General features: G+C 40.6%; 1 protein-coding gene across 16 annotated transcripts in view; it reads right to left on the reverse strand.

The window, feature by feature from the left end:
- The window catches only part of LOC309646588 (uncharacterized protein), a 341,945-nt gene that overhangs the window by 259,797 nt on the left and 61,149 nt on the right, over positions 1-20,999 (reverse strand). For all 16 annotated transcript variants that reach the window (XR_014255435.1, XR_014255436.1, XR_014255437.1 and 13 more), the window contains exon 2: positions 3,061-3,130. Coding sequence is in view for 1 of the 16 variants with exons in the window: in XM_082433109.1 (XP_082289235.1) it covers positions 3,061-3,130 (70 nt within the window). In the remaining 15 variants the exon portion in view is untranslated. The remainder of the gene's footprint in view (positions 1-3,060; positions 3,131-20,999) is intronic.

The following is a 20,999-nucleotide window of genomic DNA, read 5'->3' on the forward strand; positions in this document are numbered from 1 at the left end:
TGCTGAAAAACACATCACAGTGATAAGAGTTTTGTTTGTTGTTGTTGTTATTAAAAAATTTATACTTAACTGGTTTTTGTGATGATTCTGCAGTATAGTAAAAATTATCTAAAACATTACACAATTCAAAATGAAAGGAAAAGATGAAGAAAACACTTTGCTTCAGGGATGGCTTATGTAAAAGAAAATTAATAAGGGGGAAAGTAGAAGCAGTAATAATTTTAAAAAATATATTTGATGATTGATCATATTTTAATACTATAAACTAACCCTTTGGCCTTCTAGGAAAGAAAAATCCAGATTTCTTGAGGCACGTTTGTTATAGAATGACGGCAAATAGTTTTCTTTTGAAATTAAGAGGCCACATTGAAGACAGAAACAAAGTTAGGAATCAAAGCCTTCTGGTATTTATTAGTCCTATTAATTAAAAATCAAAGAGCATTCTACTTATATTGGAAGAATTAACATTGTTAGAATGGCTATACTACCCAAAGCAAACTACAGATTTAATGTAATCCCTATCAAGTTACCCATGACGTTCACAGAACTAGAACAAATAATCCAAAAATTTATATGGAACCATAAAACACCCAGAATTGCCAAAGCAAGCCTGAGGAAAAAGAACAAAGCAGGGGCATAACCCTCCCAGATTTCAGACAATACTACAAAGCTACAGATATCAAAACAGCATGGTATTGGCACAAAAACAAACATATGGATCAATGGAATAGAATAGAGAGCCCAGAAGTAAACCCACACACCTACAGTCAGTCTTCAACAAAGGGGGCAAGAATATACAATGGAGAAAAGACAGTCTCTTCAGCAAGTGGTGTTGGGAAAGTTGCACAGCTGCAGGTAAATCAATGAAGTGAGAACACACCCTCACACCATGCACAAAAATAAACTCAAAATGGCTTAAAGACTTAAATATAAGACAAGAAACCATAAAATTCCTAGTAGAGAACATAGGCAAAACATTCTCTGACATAAAGTGTAGCAATGTTTTCTTAGGTCAGTTTCCCAAGGTAATAGATATAAATAAAAAATAAACAAATGGGACCTAATCAAATCTCATAAGCTTTTGCACAGCAAAGGAAACCATAAACAAAATGAAAAGACAACCTACATACTGGAAGGAAATATTTGCAAACAATGCAACCGACAAGGGCTTAATTTCCAAAATATACAAACAGTTCATGCAGCTCAGTATCAAAAAAAACACAAACAACCCAATCAAAAAATGGGCAGAGGATCTGAATAGACATTTCTTCAAAGAAGACATACAGAAGGCCAAAAAGCACATAAAAAGATGCTCAACATTGTTAATTATTAGAGAAACACAGATCAAAACTACAATGAGGTACCACCTCATTGTAGCCAGTCAGGATGGCCATCATTAAAAAATCTACAAAATATAAATGCGGGAGAGGGTTGGAGAAAAGGGAACCCTCCTACACTGTTGGTGGGAGTGTAAATTGGTGCAGAGAACACCATGGAGAACAGTATGGAGGGTCCTTAAAAAACTAAAAATAGAACTACGATATCATCCAGCAATCCCACTCCTGGGCATATATACAGAGCAAACTCTAATTCGAAAAGATGTATGCACCTCAATGTTCATTGCAACACTATTTACGATAGTCAAGACATGGAATTAACCTAAATGTCCATTGACAGATGAGTGGATAAAGAAGATGTGGTGTATACACACACACACACACACACACACACACACACACACACACTGGAATATTACTCAGCCATAAAAAAGAATGAAATAATGCCATTTGCAGCAACATGGCTGGACCTAGAGATTATCATAGTAAGTGAAGTATGTCAGACAGAGAAAGACAAATATCATATATCACTTATATGTGGAATCTAAAATATGATACAAATGAACTTATTTACAAAACAGAAACAGACTCACAGACATAGAAAACAAACTTATGCTTACCAAAGGGGAAAAGGGATGGGAGAGGCATAGATTAGGAGTTTGGGATTAGCAGATACAAACTAGTATACATAAAATAGATAAACAAGGTTCTACTGTATAGCACAGGGAACTATATTTAATATCCTGTAATAAAGCATGATGGAAAAGAATATATATATATATATACACACACCCACATATATATATATATATATATATATATATATCACTTTGATGTACACCAGAAACTAACACATTGTAAATCAACTATATTTCAATTTAAAAAAATCAAATCAAATCAAATCAAAGAGCATTTTACATATCTGAGCTTAAAATCCCATAGCTTGTGATCAATGGGGAAAAGTAACTTAAATTACTTTTAGTAATTTAAATTAGTATTTGTGTCACAGACACTAACAAATGAGAAAAATCTCAGAATAAAATATCAAATTGTAGTTCAGTAGCAATGGAACTACGTAACATGACTTTTTTATACTGGGGAATTCATATTTCACACAGAAATTCTGAGAGGTGAATGTAAGGTTTTAGGGATTTCAAATGTATTTTTGAAACCAGCTGTAAGGTGGCAAATGCTAAACAGGGCACTGAGGTAGCAGCAGGGAGGCCTGGGTTGTAGTAGTAACACCACGAACTTTTACTCCTGGGCAAGTAATTTAAATTAACATTGGTTTGGTTTTATCATTTGTAAAATGAGAGCTTAGATTAAATATTCTGGGGATTCCCATATCAGCTAAATGTCTATGAGCTTGTTTCATAAATTAATAATAATCACAACTACCAGTATCAGTAAAATGCCAATTTTGTGTCAAGCGATAAACTATTCTTTGCATGCAATATCTCAGTCCTCAGAGCAGAAATGTCTTCATTTCAGAGATCTGTGATTCATGCACAACTGATCAACATAGAGCTGGGATTCCAGCTGAGCTGCCTGTCTTCATGCCAACTCAACCACACATTCTGGCCTTTATCCAACTGATGACAGAATATTCAATCATTCAAGCTGCATAACAAAGCTTAAAATAATGGTTCAACTATTCCAAAATGACATTTTAAAAGCTTCTATTTGAACCATAATGTCAGATAAGGAAGTTTTTATTACTTACAGCTGTTCCAAGGAGGAGTCCTTTGAATGTCTGCTTATCTCGTATACGAATTCCATCCTTGTAGAGGTACCTGGAAAACATACAAGATCTTATTAAATTATAAATTAGTACAGATACCACATATCTTAGATCAGGATTTTTTAAACTGTAGTATGGACCCAAGGAGCTTTGGGGTGTTAATAGATTCCATAAAAATATAGGGAAACTTTGATTTCATATCAATATGTTCAACTGTCTGGGTAGGAGAGCTCCAAGGCTCTCATCAGAGCCTCAGCGTGATCCCGGACCAAAATATTGAGCGTCAGTGCCTTAGCCTCTAAAACTTGGAATAGTTGTGGGAAACTTCCGACTGATGAGGTCACATCTACCGGGTGGCAACTACTCTAAGAAAAAGAGAAGTTGGACAGTCACAATTTTTTAAAATCCAGTCCATCGTACTGAATGTATTGAACTGGGAGTTACATTTGCAAAGCTGGCAAATATCACCATTAGGATTCATGTGCGGGGGATGAAAACATTCACAGTCGGCTCTCCCATGGTTGCCGCCAAAAATCTACATACAGGAAAGGACCCTGCTATGGATTTACAGACACAGTGCAACTCATCTGACCCCAAAAGCGACTGGAAACAAACTGTATAACCTACTAGCACCTTCTTTGCCTTTTTCCTTCAGCTGGAGGATGGCAACATTATTTCCTCTCTAAATCTACCAAAGTTTGCTGTTATTGGGTTTTTTTTTTCTTAACAAACAGTGAATTGATTTAAACTGGAACCAATGTTGTATATTTTCTGAAGTGATTGAACCCAAACTAACACCGAACTGCAAAATACAGAATCTTAATATTAAACCCGAATTTAATTGAAAAAAATCTCTATGGTTTCTGTGAATGCCGTGGAAGTGAGTATCTTTTTATCTAGAGGTTACAAAAGGAATGGGGCCGACTCCAAGGAATTTTAGAGACTGGGAGAGATGGCAAAGGCCAGTCAATGCTCAGTTAACAACTGCAAAGGACACACTCAGCCAATGACCCAAGAAGGTGAATTTGCAAGAGCTGGGCCAGAAGAGGAAGAAGCTGTAATTCAGAGAAGAAGCTAAACCTCGGAAATGGGAACCACACCAGAAACAGATTCATGGATTTGAGTGTGGAAGAAATTTCCTCTTTAAATACCGCCAGAGATGCTCAGTGTATCTCCAACCTGAGCACGTATGCAACAGTTTCTGCCCAGGGGATTTGTTTTTTAATTGTTCAGTGCTCATAAGTGATGAGATCAGTATCACTTTGTAGATGCCAAGATGTTTCTGAACAGGTAAACGTTACTTGGGAGTTTATCATTAGACTAATTCTAACTTGGTTAACAGTTTATATACAGCGATGCTGTCCTTAGTTGCTGGTTCACCAAACCAAACAAAAGGAATGTTTTTCTTTTTTAATTTATTTATTTTATTTATTTTTGGTTGCGTTGGGTCTTCGTTGCTGCACGCAGGCTGTCTCTAGTTGCGGTTAACGGGGGCTACTCTTTGTTGCAGTGCGCGGGCTTCTCATTGCGGTGGCTTCTCTTGTTGCGGAGCACGGGCTCTAGGCACGCGGGCTTCAGTAGTTGTGGCACGCGGGCTCAGTAGTTGTGGCTCGCAGGCTCTAGAGTGCAGGCTCAGTAGTTGTGGCGCACGGGCTTAGTTGCTCCGCGGCATGTGGGATCTTCTGGACCAGGGCTCGAACCCGTGTCCCCTGCATTGGCAGGAGGATTCTCAACCACTGCACCACCAGGGAAGTCCTAAAAAGGAATGTTTTGCTCTCAGTTTTTCAGTGGAACTCAGGTCTCAAATTCAGCTAACCTTAAATGAACCACAGTTCCCAAAGAGATCCTCAAACAATTGCACTTTTTCTTATGAATCTAGAAGCAAATTTGTCCTAAGACATTTCAGTCTGTTTTGCCCAAGGGAATCAATGATACATTTTGGACCAAAACATGTTAGAATTTCAGAAGAGTTCAGAAAGGCTTTTGTTTCAGAGAAAAATCTGTGCTCTCCTTTGTGTTTGGCAGGGCACAACTGCAGTCTGGTGGTGTGTTCAGTCTAAAGAAAATTAGCCTCCTGGACATACATGCACTATAGCTACGTTATGTAAACACCCGAAATGCTTGGGAAAGGCCACCACAAAAATCACTGATGGACACACGTTACTGAAAAAGCTGAGCATTTACTGGTCTCATCCTCCCTCTCAATGAATAATGAACTCAACATGACTAAGACTGTTAATCAATACGATGAGCATTTATTGAGCACCTTATGTTCTCTTCTTTATTCCCCAAATATTTCATGAGCAGTTAGCACGTTCTCAATGCTGGGTTATGTGGTGAATTAGAGGAGACGGCCCCTCGCCTCCACAGGATCCAGTGGGAAAATCAGAACACGAGTAAGTAAAAACATATGAGAGAAAAACATTAGCTTCTGTGGTGTAATAAATGAACAGGCACCGTGGGAGAGAAAAACAGAGAGGAAGCTTCCCAGAGGAGTTGACATTAAAGGTGGGACAAGACAGAGGAAAACGTCACCAGGGAAAGACCCACAAGCCTCACGTGCAAAGGCCCGCAGGGGGGGAGAGTGAGCGCTTCCCGTGCGTGGAGAGATTAGAGAACAACGCATCCAGTATAACACACAAAGCAGGGCTTCCCTGGTGGCGCAGTGGCTGAGAATCTGCCTGCCAATGCAGGGGACACGGGTTTGAGCCCTGGTCTGGGAAGATCCCACATGCCGCGGAGCAACTAGGCCCGTGAGCCACAATTACTGAGCCTGCGCGTCTGGAGCCTGTGCTCCGCAACAGGAGAGGCCGCGATAATGAGAGGCCCGCGCACCGTGATGAAGAGTGGCCCCCACTTGCCACAGCTGGAGAAAGCCCTCGCACAGAAACGAAGACCCAACACAGACAAAAATAAATAAATAAATAAATAAAATTTAAAAAATAAATAAATAAAGCAAATAATTTTTTTTAAAAAAATCAAAGGATAGAAGCCCTAAGATGAATTTCCATGTGTGTGTGGATCTGAAGCCACACTGGGCTGTGGGCGTCTGACTTATTAAAATGGAACGTGAAGCAGGGAAATAGCGATTCCTTGAACTAGGGTAGGTGCGGGGGACACGGGGCAAGTGGACACATCAGAAGTGCTCTTGGGGGCGGAGCGAACGGGGTGTGCTGGACAGCCCGAGCGGGCGGCTCCCAGAGCAGCGGCGCCGGTTCACTGAGCGGGCGCGAGACACACGGGTGTGCAGCAGGCTGGGCGAGGCTGCGAGAGCAGAGAAGCGAGCCCTGCGCTTCGTGTGCGCTGCACGGAAATACACGCAGGAGCCCGATTCTCAAGCATGCCGCTGTGCGCGCGCGCACACACACACACACACACACACACACAGCCTCACTGCTGGGAATGCTCTTTGCGGGTTATCAACCCCACCCTTTGCGACAACTTGTTTCTCTGTCCATAAGGGGACAAGACGATACATCTGCAGGGTGCGTCAGAGCTGAGGTCGCCACAGACGTGGTGCCCACGGTAGCAGGTGATTCTTGGCTTTAGTCAACGCTGCAGTAATTCACAAGCACCCCCTTATCTGCAGCCTTGCTCGCCCATCGCATGGGGAGGCGGAGCCATCCTCCCCCACTGGGCCACCACCATGTCCGTGTGTGTCTAGATTCCAGAGCCCACCCAACTGGCCTCTAAGTGTGGGCTCACCCCCCAGACAAGCAAGATCTAAGCCTGAAGCCTGTCTCTGCATCTCCACACAACAGCTCCCACCCCACTGCCTGTCTCAGCACCTTCACAGACCTCCAGATCAATGAGCAGCCCGGATCGCAGGTTCTCTGTGAACCCCACCCAGAAGGAGCTCACGTCGCTCCGGGCGTCTCCAGGACTGGCTCACACGAGGCTTGCATCCACGCGTGTAGCAGAGTCTACCATCCTCAACTGCCTTCGACCCTGACATTTCCTTCCAAACCTCAAATTCCACTTTCTTCTAATCTGGACAGGGGGTGTCGGCACGGAAGAGGTCTCCCAGCCCACAAACTCCTTTTTTCTAAGAACACCTCTGTTTTGACAGGCAATCCCTACTCGGTAATGTTACTGAAAACAGGGAAAGATTGGCCTCAGGGGCCACATGAATGAGTTCACCACCTACTGTGTCATAAAACGTTGATAAACTGTCCTTCCCTTTCCCTGAGTCACACAACTTACAGAAGCCCAGAGATACGGTTAGAAGAGCGTTGACTCGAAGTGTCGTGAAGTGCTTTTCTTGTTCTCACCCAGAGCGTACAAAGCACTTGAGCATGTAAGGATCCAGCCGCGGCAGTGTTGCCCATTCACCTTATCCAAAATTAGCTTCTTGCTCATAATTCATTGTACTAGGTTTCTTCATTGAGTATCGCACTAGCAATAAGATCTCTTCCAAACCGTATTTACAAGTGATGAAGTTTTTTGTCTTGTGCTGTTTATCAATTTGTTTGTTTTACTGTTGGGGAGATACTCCTTACATGCCAATGAGTAAAGAACCCCAGACCCCCAGAACTGGGATGAAACACAGTGGGGTCAGGAGTGGCCCACTCACGGCACCAGCCTAGAAGCCCAAAGAATCCTTAGCAATGTTTAACACGTGGAAATCAAGCATGCCGTGTGCCTGCTGGGCATGGGATTGGTCGTGAACAGCTAGGAGAGCTAATATTATAGAATGGACTGATTCTAAACAGGAACCAAGGTTTTAGGACTGAGGGATGAAAAGAGCTGTAGGAGGTCTTGTGTCATAGGCTGGGTGTCTCAGTTGAACACAGCAGGCTGCAAGGCTCTTGAGCTGGGGTGTGATGTGAACTCTAGTGACTCAGGAAGATGCTACGATCATTGCATACATTAAACGGGAGAAAAAGTGTCGGGACAGCATCTCCTCTTTACAAGAATAATTTCAGCTTTTTCCCCAGAGTCCTTAATGAATCCACAAATGGAAATATTTCTATAAAAATGTTATTTACCTCCTTAATGTTTTTTTAAAAAGAAAGTTGCAGCACTTGCTCCTTAATTAAACAAATGTCCTTCCGGTTTCTTTGTTCAGCATTCCACATGAGTGGAGCAGTCATGACCTCCCAGCTTTCAACTCATCAACACGCATGGTTTCTGCATCAAAACAGGGAGTCGCTTAAAATACCTTTACTCTCATTTACCTACAATACTCAAAAGAGCGCCACAATGGCCAACGGTCACATGTGTGAGCTCACTGCTCCGAAGTGTGGTTCTTCCCCAAGTTCACTAAAGTCCCTAACTGTGGAACTGCCCTGGTGGTCCAGTGGTTAAGAATCGGTCTTGCAATGCAGGGGATGCCGGTTCGATACCTCATCGGGGAACTAAGATCCCACATGCCATGGGGCAACTAAGCCCATGCGCCACAACTACTGAGGCTGCGAGCCACAACTACTGAGCCTGTGAGCCACAACTATTGAGCCTGCACACCACAACTAGAGAGAAGCCCTCACACTGCTACGAAGAGCCCAACTGCAACGAAGAGCCCACGTGCCACAACAAAAGATCCCACGTGCCACAACTAAGACCTGATGCAGCCAAAAAGATAGATAAATAAATATTTTTTAAAAAATAATAAAAAAACTCAGGTCCCTAATTGTAATGTGCTCACTGCTCAAGAAGGTCTTGGATGGCTGAGTTGTTGACATACAGCTTCTCTTGGCTCAATGGAATTTTTACAATTATTGATTAATTAGATCTGAATATGAAAGTTGCACAAACTCTGTTTTGTTTTTATTTTTCTCCAATTTAGAATTTTTGTAGCAGGGATGGAGGAATAGAAATGTGCATAAATATTCAAATGTTTTCAGATGAATAATCTGTTGAAAGCAACAATGGACTTCACTTAAAAATGGTGAAATGAGCTTTGTTGAAAAGCAGACAGTGTTTTTTAAGAAGATGAAGAATTACTTTAATTAAACGAAAAGGTGAAAATAATCTATCAGCACTGTACGTCACTGTTGATTTTTCTTGCAACTTACAAGTACAGCAAATTTTCAAGTCCCTCAAAAGCATTTCTGGAAATCTTTCTGATTTGGCTGTTGTGCAGGAGACTGACAAAACGGAACGAACAAACAAGAACTCCAGGATGAGACAGAGATTCTTCAAACCTTATGCTAGATCTGCTAGACAAAGCTTCACACAGCAGAAAAACATTTACCGACATGGTTCACTAAATTTAGAGATTTATAACTTTCCGTTCAAAAGGCTATATTATTAGCTTGTCACAAAAAACTTTTCAAGAATAATTTTTATTTAATTAAATCACCCTAAATACCCCTAAAAGAGCACTATACACCCAAGGATAACATTCTTGTTTTCCTGAAGCCTATCCTTTAAAAGGAAAATTATCAACATGGTCATGGTAACAAAGGAGCATCTTCCTAAATAAACATATGGAGAGTTACACACACTCAGGCTTAAGCATTTTCCTTGAAAAAATGGCCGTCACAGCCCTTGGCATGCAGTGAACTCCCATTGTGCATTTGCTGAATTGTCAAACCAGAGTCAACTACACCACAGAAAGGGGAGGCTTATATAGGGCTACCAAACGGTCCAAAAACGACTTCTCAAAAATCCAGGGAGAAAAATAACAGGTGGCAGAAATAAATTGTATTTGAAGAGTAAAATGCGTTACCCAAAAGCCACCTTTCAGCAACTTGGAAAGCTTTGGGGACAACTCTGGCAAATGAAAAGTACAGATTGCTTCGGATAAATATACTTAAAATTTCTTTCAAATTTAAATGATCATGGCATGTCTAAATGTATAGGGAAAGTCGGCTAATTGGATTGGCACACATGTTTCTGAATATCCTATAACAGCTACAAAAGGCAAAGCTTCTAAAATCTACTGCCAGCATCAAATGCTAGAGGGTTCATTTTTAGAGTATTATAAAATATTTGTTTTGTGCTTTTTTAATGACTGATTAGGATAACAGAAGCGCTTTGGCTAATGGAGCAGGTGACTATTTTAGCCATTATACACAATTACACAGACAGCCAGGGATCCAGAACTGCTCCTAACCTCTCACTGCTAAAGGTTCAGCCACAATTCTCCAAACAGCACCTGGCCTGCGGACACCCCACCTGTGGCACTGAGGCCACTCCTCGCCATTTGTGACTGCCCAGTGTTCTGGCCGTCAGAGCCGGGGGGGCAGGACAACCAGTCTATGGCCTGCATCAGAGCTGATGCCATACAGAGATAGTGGCCATCTTCATGGATAGTTAGTTCTCAGCTTCAGTCAGTGACCCAGTAAACTTCATAGCCCTCCGCGTGCTCAAGGAACTCTTAGGCTGGCTGAAAGCCACGTGGCTAGTTAATACCTAGTTAATCCCAGACACTAACCTTGTCCTGAGAGAATCTGTCACTCAGTTACTTCCTCTGTATATTCTCTTAATTTAATGTTCAAAACCCATTACTATACTTCCTTTAGGTCCCAAAACTACCAGCATACCAATATTTTTAATTAAAGAATGACAATTCTGTTCCCGTATTTTATTAAACACATGTACCAATGCGTGCAGAAGAAAGTGTATCTATGTATGCACATGTATATGTCTATGTACACGTTTATATACGTGTGTACATGAATATATGTATACATACATGTGCGTGTGTGCTTATGCACATATAACGTTAAGTTGTGGTCTGCACATGTGACATGTGATGTGTGTCTACGTGTGGTACGTTGTACACACTGTATTCTCAATCTCACCTGACACACAGAACACAGGAAACAATTGGACTATTTTCACAATTCTCCCAAGGCTGGGGCCCAGGAAAGAAGTCATTCCATTTAATGCAAAATGCCTTCCAGCCTTACTGCTAATTCTCTTCAATACCACAGGTAAGAAGGGAAAAGATACTACATATCATAATTCATACTTCTTCAGTATATAAATGTGCTTGAAGTCTATGTTTCTGGATATTCTTATACAGTTATCTAGATTTTGGTAAAAATAAAATGTGAAATTTCTAAAACTTGCACTGAAGTTGTTTTTATTTCTGTAACATTGTACTTCACTATGAACGTGAACTCTCTAAAGCAGGGCCCCCAACCCCCGGGCCGCGGACCAGCTCCAGTCTGCGGCCTGTTAGGAACCAGGCTGCACAGCAGGAGGTGAGCGGCAGGCGAGCGAGGGAAGCATCATCTGCCGCTCCCCATCGCTCGCATTACTGCCTGAACCATCGCTGGCATCACTGGCACTACCACCTGAAGCATCCCCGCCCCCCTGCCCCCGTCCGTGGAAAAACTGTCCTCCACGAAACCGGTCCCTGGTGCCAAAAAGGTGGGGGACTATTGCTCTAAAGTATGAGATGAAATATTATGAAACAGAAACAGATTCACAGATACAGGGAACAGACCTGTGGTTGCCAAGGGGGGGAGGAGGGTGGGGGAGGGATGGAGAAGGAGGTTGGATTAGCAGGTGCACACTATTATATATAGGATGGATAAACAACAAGGTCCTACAGTAGAGCACAGGGAACTCTATTCAATGTCCCATGATAAACCATAATGGAAAAGAACATGAAAAAGAATGTAGTATATATATGCATAACTGAGCCACTTTGCTGTACATTAGAAATTAACAACATATTGTAAGTCAACTATACTTCAATTAAAAATAATAATAAAAAATAAAGTATGAGAAAATATTTACCTCACAGGTTTTCTTGGAAACTTTTTATTGCCAACAAGAACAAATCCATTAAAATGGTTCACAGTTGACTGTGTTTTCCAATCACAAGTACATATTTCTTCTCAAGGTTTATTCAAAGCATTATGCATTCCATCAAAATACCACTGTTATGATTTTAACGGATGGAATATTTTCCTAACAGAGTTTTGGTTAAGTGATTGCAGATACTGTCATTTATATTATTTTTGTTTTATTTGCATAAAGGAGATATATTCAAAATTATGAGAGATTCTACTGAAATTCAGGGTATAAAACAACACCTGACACCCGTTCACCAAAAATCAGCTCAAACTTGGGGAAATGTGTGCTTGTCTACTATATCCTAATATTGCCTATGGGGCCAAGGGGGGAGAAAAGTGAAGCAAATAAAACTCCCAAGAAAAAAAATGTTATGTTTTATTGAGGAAATAAAATAATTCCGGAAGACAGGCGATCTGCTTATCTTGATGACCAAAACCTTGGCGAAAAAGAGGAACCAGCGACACGCCAACAGGTCTGTTTGATCAGCTGCATCTTTTCTTGCTGGAACAGTGTCTTACACACAGTGTCCACACATATGCTCCTACGACTGATATTATGCGAATGTGTACTTTGTGGCTGGAAGTATTTTGTTAAAAAGCAATAAGTAGGGGGACCTTAAACATGGCGGAGGAGTAAGACGCAGAGATCACCTTCCTCCCCACAAATACATCAAAAATACATCTACATGTGGAACAACTCCTACAGAGCACTTACTGGACGCTGGCAGAAGACCTCAGACTTCCCAAAAGTCAAGAAAATCCCCACATACCTGGGTAGGGCAAAAAAAAAAAAGAAAAAACAGAGACAACAGAATAGGGATGGGACCTGCACCAGTGGGAGGGAGCTGTGAAGGAGGAAAGGTGTCCACACACTAGGAGCCCCTTCACGGGCGGAGACTGCGGGTGGCGGAGGGGGGAGCTTCGGAGCCACGGAGGAGAGCGCAGCCACAGGGGTGCGGAGGGCAAAGTGGAGAGATTCCCGCACAGAGGATCAGTGCGGACCAGCACTCACCAGCCCGAGACGCTTGTCTGCTCACCTGCAGGGACGGGTCGGGGCTGGGAGCTGAGGCTCGGGCTTCGGTTGGATCGCAGGGAGAGGACTGGGGTTGGTGGCGTGAACACAGCCTGAAGGGGCTAGTGCGCCACGGCTAGCCAGGAGGGAGTCCAGGAAAAGGTCTGGAGCTGCCGAAGAGGCAGGAGACTTTTTCTTGCCTCTTTGTTTCCCGGTGCGCAAGGAGAGGGGATTCAGAGCGCCGCCTAAACGAGCTCCAGAGACGGGCGTGAGCCGCGGCGATCAGCGCAGACCCCAGAGACGGGCAGGAGACGCTAAGGCTACTGCTGCCGCCACCAAGAAGCCTGTGTGCGAGCACAGGCCACTGTCCACACCTCCCCTCCCGGGAGCCGGTGCAGCCCACCACGGCCAGGGTCCCGTGATCCAGGGACAACTTCCCCGGGAGAACGCGTGGCGCGCGTCGGGCTGCTGCAACGTCACGCTGGCCTCTGCCCCCACAGGCTCGCCCTGCACTTGTACCCCTCCCTCCCCCCGGCCTGAGTGAGCCAGAGCCCCCAAAGCAGCTGCTCCTTTAACCCCATCCTGTCTGAGCGGAGAACAGACGCCCTCAGGCGACCTACACGCAGAGGCGGGTCCAAATCCAAAGCTGAACCCTGGGAGCTGTTCCAACAAAGAAGAGAAAGGGAAATCTCTCCCAGCAGCCTCAGGAGCAGCGGACTAAATCTCCACAATCAACTTGATGTACCCTGCATTTCTGGAATACCTGAATAGACAATGAATCATCCCAAAATTGAGGCGGTGGACGTTGGGAGCAACTGTAGACTTGGGGTTTGCTTTCTGCACCTAAAATGTTTCTGGTTTTACGTTTATCTTAGTTTAGTATTTAGAGCTTCTTATCATTGGTACATTTGTTTATTGATTTGGTTGCTCTCTTCCTTTTTCTTTAATACAGATATATATATTTTTTCGCTTTTCTCTTTTTCTGAGTGTGTATGTGCATGTTTCTTTGTGTGATTTTATCTGTATAGCTTTGCTCTTACCATTGTCCTAGGGTGCTGTCTGTCCATTTCAGTTTTTTGTTTGTTTGTTTGTTTTTAGTATGCTTTTTAGCACTTGTTATCATTGGTGGATTTGTTTTTTGGTTTGGTTGCTCTCTTTTTTCTTTCATTCTTTTTTTTAATTACTTTTTTTAGCTTTAATACTTTTTTTTTACTTTTTATTTTAATAACTTTATTTTATTTTATTTTTTCTTTCTTTCTTTCTTCCTTTCTTTTTCTCCCTTTTCTTCTGAGCCATGTGGCTGAAAGGGTTTTGGTGCTCCAGCCCGGTGTCAGGCCTGAGCCTCTGAGGTGGGAGAGCCGAGTTCAGGACATTGGTCCAACAGAGACCTCCGGGCCCCACGTAATATCAAACGGCGAAGACTCTCCCAGAGATCTCCATCTCAATGCTAAGACCCAGCTCCACTCAACGACCATCAAGCTACAGTGCTGGACACCCTGTGCCAAACAACCAGCAAGACGGGAACACAATCCCATCCATTAGCAGACAGGTTGCCTAAAATCATAATAAGGTCACAGACACCCCAACACACCACCAGACCTGGTCCTGTCCACCAGAAAGACAAGATCCAGCCTCATCCACCAGAACACAGGCACCAGTCCCCTCCACCAGGAAGCCTACGCAACCCAATGAACCAACCTTACCCACTGGGGCAGACACCAAAAACAACAGGAACTACAAACTTGCAGCCTGCAAAAAGGAGACCCCCAACACAGTATGTTAAGCAAAATGAGAAGACAGAGAAATACACAGCAGACAAAGGAGCAAGGTAAAAACCCACCAGACCAAACAAATGAAGAGGAAAGGCAGTCTACCTGAAAAAGAATTCAGTGTAATGATAGTAAAGATGATCCAAAATCTTGGATATAGAATGGAGAAGACACAAGAAATGTTTAACAAGGACCTGGAAGAACTAAAGAGTAAACAAACAATGATGAACAACACAATAAATGAAATTAAAAATTCTCTACAAGGAATCAATAGCAGAATAACTGAGGCAGAAAAACCAGATAAGTGACCTGGAAGATAAAATAGTGGAAATAACTACCTCAGAGCAGAATAAAGAAAAAAGAATGAAAAGAATTGAGGACAATCTCAGAGACCTCTGGGACAATATTAAACACACCAACATTTGAATTATAGGGGTCCGAGAAGAAGAAGAGAAAAAGAAAGGGTTTGAGAAAATATTTGAAGAGATTATAGTTGATAAATTCCCTAATATGGGAAAGGAAATAGTCAATCAAGTCCAGGAAGCACAGAGAGTCCATAAAGGATAAACCCAAGGAGAAACACACCAAGACACATATTAATCAAACTATCAAAAATTACAAACAAGAAACAAGAAACATCTCAAATAAACAACCTAACCTTACACCCTAAAGAAACTAGAGAAAGAAGAACAAAAAAAACCCAAAGTTACCAGAAGAAAAGAAATCATAAAGATGAGATCAGAATTAAATGAAAAAGAAATGAAGGAAATGATAGCAAAGATCAGTAAAACTAAAAGGTGGTTCTTTGCGAAGAGAAACAAAATTGATAAACCATTAGCCAGACTCATCAAGAAAAAAAGGGAAAAGACTCAAATCAATAGAACTAGAAATGAAAAAGGAGAAGTAACATCTGACACTGCAGAAATACAAAGGATCATGAGAGATTACTACAAGCAACTATATGCCAATAAAATGGACAACCTGGAAGAAATGGACAAATTCTTAGAAAAGCACAACCTTCTGAGACTGAACCCGGAAGAAACAGAAAATGTAAACAGAACAATCACAAGCACTGAAATTGAGCCTGTGATTAAAAATCTTCCAACAAACAAAAGCCCAGGACCAGATGGCTTCACAGGCAAATTCCATTAAACATTTAGAGAAGAGCTAACACCTACCCTTCTCAAACTCTTGCAAAACATAGCAGAGGGAAGAACACCCCCAAACTTATTCTACGAGGCCACCATCACCCTGATACTAAAACCAGACAAAGATGTCACAAAAAAAGAAACCTACAGGCCAATATCACAGATGAACATAGATGTAAAAATCCTCAATAAAATACTAGCAAACAGAATCCAACAGCACATTAAAAGGATCATACACCATGATCCAGTGGGGTTTATCCCAGGAATGCAAGGATTCTTCAATATATGCAAATCAATCAATGTGATAAACCATATTAACAAATTGAAGGAGAAAAACCATATGATCATCTCAATAGATGCAGAAAAAGTTGTCGGCAAAATTCAACACCCGTTTATGATAAAAACACTCCAGAAAGTGGGCATAGGGGGAACTTATCTCAACATAATAAAGGCCATATATGACAAATCCACAGCCAACATCGTTCTCAGTGGGGAAAAACTGAAACCATTTCCACTAAGATCAGGAACAAGACAAGGTTGCCCATTCTCACCACTACTACTCAAGATAATTTTGGAAGTTTTAGCCACAGCAATCAGAGAAGAAAAAGAAATAAAAGGAATCCAAATCGGAAAAGAAGAAGTAAAACTGTCACTGTTTGCAGATGACATGATACTATACTTAGTGAATCCTAAAGATGCTACCAGAAAACTACTAGACATAATCAATGAATTTGATAAAGTAGCAGGATACAAAATTAATGCACAGAAATCTCTTGCATTTCTATACACTAATGATGAAAAATCTGAAAGAGAAATTAAGGAAACACTCCAATTTACCACTGCAACACAAAGAATAAAATACCTTGGAATAAACCTACATAAGGAGACAAAAGACCTGTATATGGAAAACTATAAGACACTGATGAAAGAAATTAAAGATGATGCAAACAGATGGAGCGATATACCATGTTCTTGGATTGGAAGAATCAACATTGTGAAAATGACTATACTACCCAAAGCAATCTACAGATTCAATGTAATCACTATCAAACTACCAATGGTATTTTTCACAGAACCAGAAGAAAAAATTTCACAATTTGTATGGAAACACAAAAGACTCCGAATAGCCAAAGCAATCTTGAGAAAGAAAAACAGAGCTGGAGGAATCAGGCTCCCGGACTTCAGACTACACTACAAAGCTACAGTAAACAAGACAGTATGGTACTGGTGCAAAAACAGAAATATAGATCAATGGAACAGGATAAAGAGCCCAGAGATAAACCCATGCACATATGGTCACCTTATCTTTGATAAAGGAGGCAAGAATATACAATGAAGAAAAGACAACCTCTTCAATAAGTGGTGCTGGGAAAACTGGACAGCTACATGTAAAAGAATGAAATTAAAACACTCCCTAACACCGTACACAAAAATAAACTCAAAATGGATCGAAGACCTAAATGCAAGGCCAGACACTATCAAACTCTTAGAAGAAAACATAGGCAGAACACTCTATGACATAAATCACAGCAAGATCCTTTTTGACCCACCTCCTAGAGAAATGGAAATAAAAACAAAAATAAACAAATGGGACCTAATGAAACTTAAAAGCTTTTGCACAGCAAAGGAAACCATAAACAAGACGAAAAGACAACCCTCAGAATGGGAGAAAATATTTGAAAATGAAGCAACTGATAAAGGATTAATCTCCAAAATATACAAGCAGCTCATGCAGCTCAATATCAAAAAAAAACAAACAACCTAGTCCAAAAATGGGCAGAAGACCTAAATAGACATTTCTCCAAAGAAGATATACAGATTGCCAACAAACACATGAAAGGATGCTCAACATCACTAATCATTAGAGATATGCAAATCAAAACTACAATGAGGTATCACCTCAGACCAGTCAGAAAGGCCATCATCAAAAAATCTACAAACAATAAATGTTGGAGAGGGTGTGGAGAAAAGGGAACCCTCTTGCACTTTTGGTGGGAATGTAAACTGATACAGCCACTATGCAGAACAGTATGGAGTTTCCTCAAAAAACTAAAAATTGTACTACCATATGACCCAGCAATCCCACTACTGGGCATATACCCTGAGAAAACCATAATTCAAAAAGAGTCATGCACCACAATGTTCATTGCAGCTCTATTTACAATAGCCATCACATGGAAGCAACCTAAGTGTCCATCGACAGATGAATGGATAAAGAAGATGTGGGGCTTCCCTGGTGGCGCAGTGGTTGAGAATCTGCCTGCCAATGCAGGGGACACGGGTTCGAGCCCTGGTCTGGGAAGATCCCACATGCCGTGGAGCAGCTGGGCCCGTGAGCCACAATTACTGAGCTTGCGCATCTGGAGCCTGTGCTCGGCAACAGGAGAAGCCGCAATAGTGAGAGGCCCGCGCACCGCGATGAGGAGTGGCCCCCGCTTGCCACAACTAGAGAAAGCCCTCGCACAGAAACGAAGACCCAACACAGCCATAAATAAATAAATAGATAGATAGATAGATAGATAGATAGATAGATAGAAAAAAAAAAAAAGAAGATGTGGCACATATATACAATGGAATATTACTCAACCATAAAAAGAAACGAAATTGAGTTATTTGTACTGAGGCAGATGGACCTAGAGTCAGTCCTACAGAGTGAATTAAGTCACAAAAAGAAAAACAAATACTGTATGCTACCACATATATATGGAATCTAAAAAAAAATGGTTCAGATGAACCTAGGGTCAGGACAGGAATAAAGACGCAGACATAGAGAATGGACTTGAGGACACAGGGAAGGGGAAGGGTAAGCTGGGACGAAGTGAGAGAGTGGCATTGACATGGATACACTACCAAATGTAAAACAAATAGCTAGTGGGAAGCAGCTGCATAGCACAGGGAGATCAGCTCAGTGCTTTGTGACCACCTAGAGGTGTGGGATATGGAGGGTGGGAGGGAGACGCAAGAGGGAGGGGATATGGGGCTATATGTATGCATATAACTGATTCACTTTGTTATACAGCAAAAACTAACACAACACTGTAAATCAATTATACTCCAATAAAGATGTTAAAAAAATAAACATAATAATTTAATAAAGATGAAAAAAAATTAACAGAGTTTAAGAGACTTACTGGACACAATTAAGTATACCAACTCACATGTAATGGGAATCTCAGAAGGAGAAGAGAGAAAGCGGAAAAAATCTAAACATCCAAGAGGGTCAGTGAACGCCGAGAAAAATAAATGCAAAAAAATCCACAAAGAGAACAACTATAATCAACTTTCTGACAGCCAGAGACAGAGAGAATTCTGAAAGCAGCAAGAGAGAAGCAACTCATCATGTAGTGACCCTCAATCTGATCATCAGAAACCATGGAGACCAGATGGGAGTGGGACATTTTTAAAGGGCTGATAATAAGAAACGGTCAGTAAAGAATTCTATATTTAGCAAATTTGTCCTTCACAAATGAAGAAGACATTAAGACTTTCCCAGGTAAACAACAACCTAGGGGTTCCTTATTGGAAGACCTGCCCTACGAGAAAAGCTAAAGGGAATCCTTTAGTCTGAAATAAAAGGACACTAGACAGTAACTCTAAATAATAGTAATAAATAAAGAATTCTAGTAAAAGTAACTCAGTAGGTAATTATAAAATACAGTATAATCATTTTTGGATTTAACTCCTTTTTTTTTCCTATTTGATTTAAAATGCAGATACATAAATAGTAACTGTAAATCTGTGTTCATGGATACACAGTATATGAAGATGTAATTTGTTATAGTAGCATAAAAGTGGGAAACAGAGCTGTTACAGGAGCAGAGTTTTGAATGCTTTTGAAGCTACATTGACGTCAATTCAAACTAGATTGTTATAAATTTAGGACATGAATTGTAATCCCACGGTAATCTGTAATAAAACTAACTAACTAAAAAATTTACAGAAAATAAAATGAGGACAGAACCAAAATGGTACAATTTTTTAAAATCAATTAAATGCAAAAGGGGGTAGTCGTGGAGGAAAAGAATGACAGAAAACAAACAGAGAAATATAGAAAACAAATAGAAAAATGACAGAAGTAATTCTTTCTTATCAGTAATTACTTGAAGTGTAAATATACTGAACTCTCCAATCAAAAGGCAGAGATTGGCAGAAAGGATTAAAAAATGAAATGCAATGATTTGCTTGCACATGAAACTTACTTTCTATCAAAAGACACAAATATATTGAATTTGAAAGGATGGAAAACAATATTCCATGCAAATAGTAAGCAAAGAGATCTGACGTGGCTATAATGTCAGACAAAATAAACTTTATATCAAAAAAGGTTACAAGAGACAAAGAAGGACATGACATTGAATTATATCTTCATAATTCCTCAAGAAGATATAACAATTATATACATCAATACACCAAACAACAGAGCCCCAAATTATATGAGACAAAAATTGACACATGATATAGACAGTTCTACAATAATGGTTGGAGACTTCAATACCATAATTTCAATAAAGGATAGAACATCTAGACAGAAAATAAATAATGAAATAGAGGATTTGAAAAGACAACTATTTATTTGTAATAAATATATATTGATATATAAATATATATGTAAATATATATTATTACACACATATATATCAGATATATACAGAGATTGAGGCAGAAGTTGGAGTGATGTGGCCACCAGAAACTAGAGGAATTCCAGTAGCTGCCAGAAGCTAAAAGAAGCAAGAAATGATTCTCCCCCAGAAACACAGTTCTACCAACACCATCACTTCAGGCTTCCAGCCTCTAGAACTGAGATGATAAATTTCTTTTGATTTAAGACAGCAACATTGTGGGAATCTTTTACAGGAGTCCTAGAAAACTAGTATATCTTCTTTGAATTTCACATACTATGTTTTACATAGGCTATTATGTTTAATAACTGCATTTATTCCATGATCTAGAACTATACTATTTTATAGATACAGAAACTAACATCACACAGCTAGTAAAATCAGAGCTGGAACTCTCACCCAGGGGGACGATTCCAAAGCCATCACTATATTCATACTTAGAGTGTTATGATGATTTCATGTGTTTTACTAAAATGTTTTACTATGCTTAAAAACTATGTAAAAAATAAAACAACATATAATAAATATACAATAAAAAATTACATATTGGTAAGAATTCCAAATTAATACAGGTTGAACCATCTCATCTGCAACTGTTAAAAGATTACTAAAGAAAAAAT

This window comes from Balaenoptera physalus (genome assembly GCF_965194825.1).
Source record: "Balaenoptera physalus genome assembly, chromosome: 17".
NCBI lineage: Eukaryota > Metazoa > Chordata > Mammalia > Artiodactyla > Balaenopteridae > Balaenoptera > Balaenoptera physalus.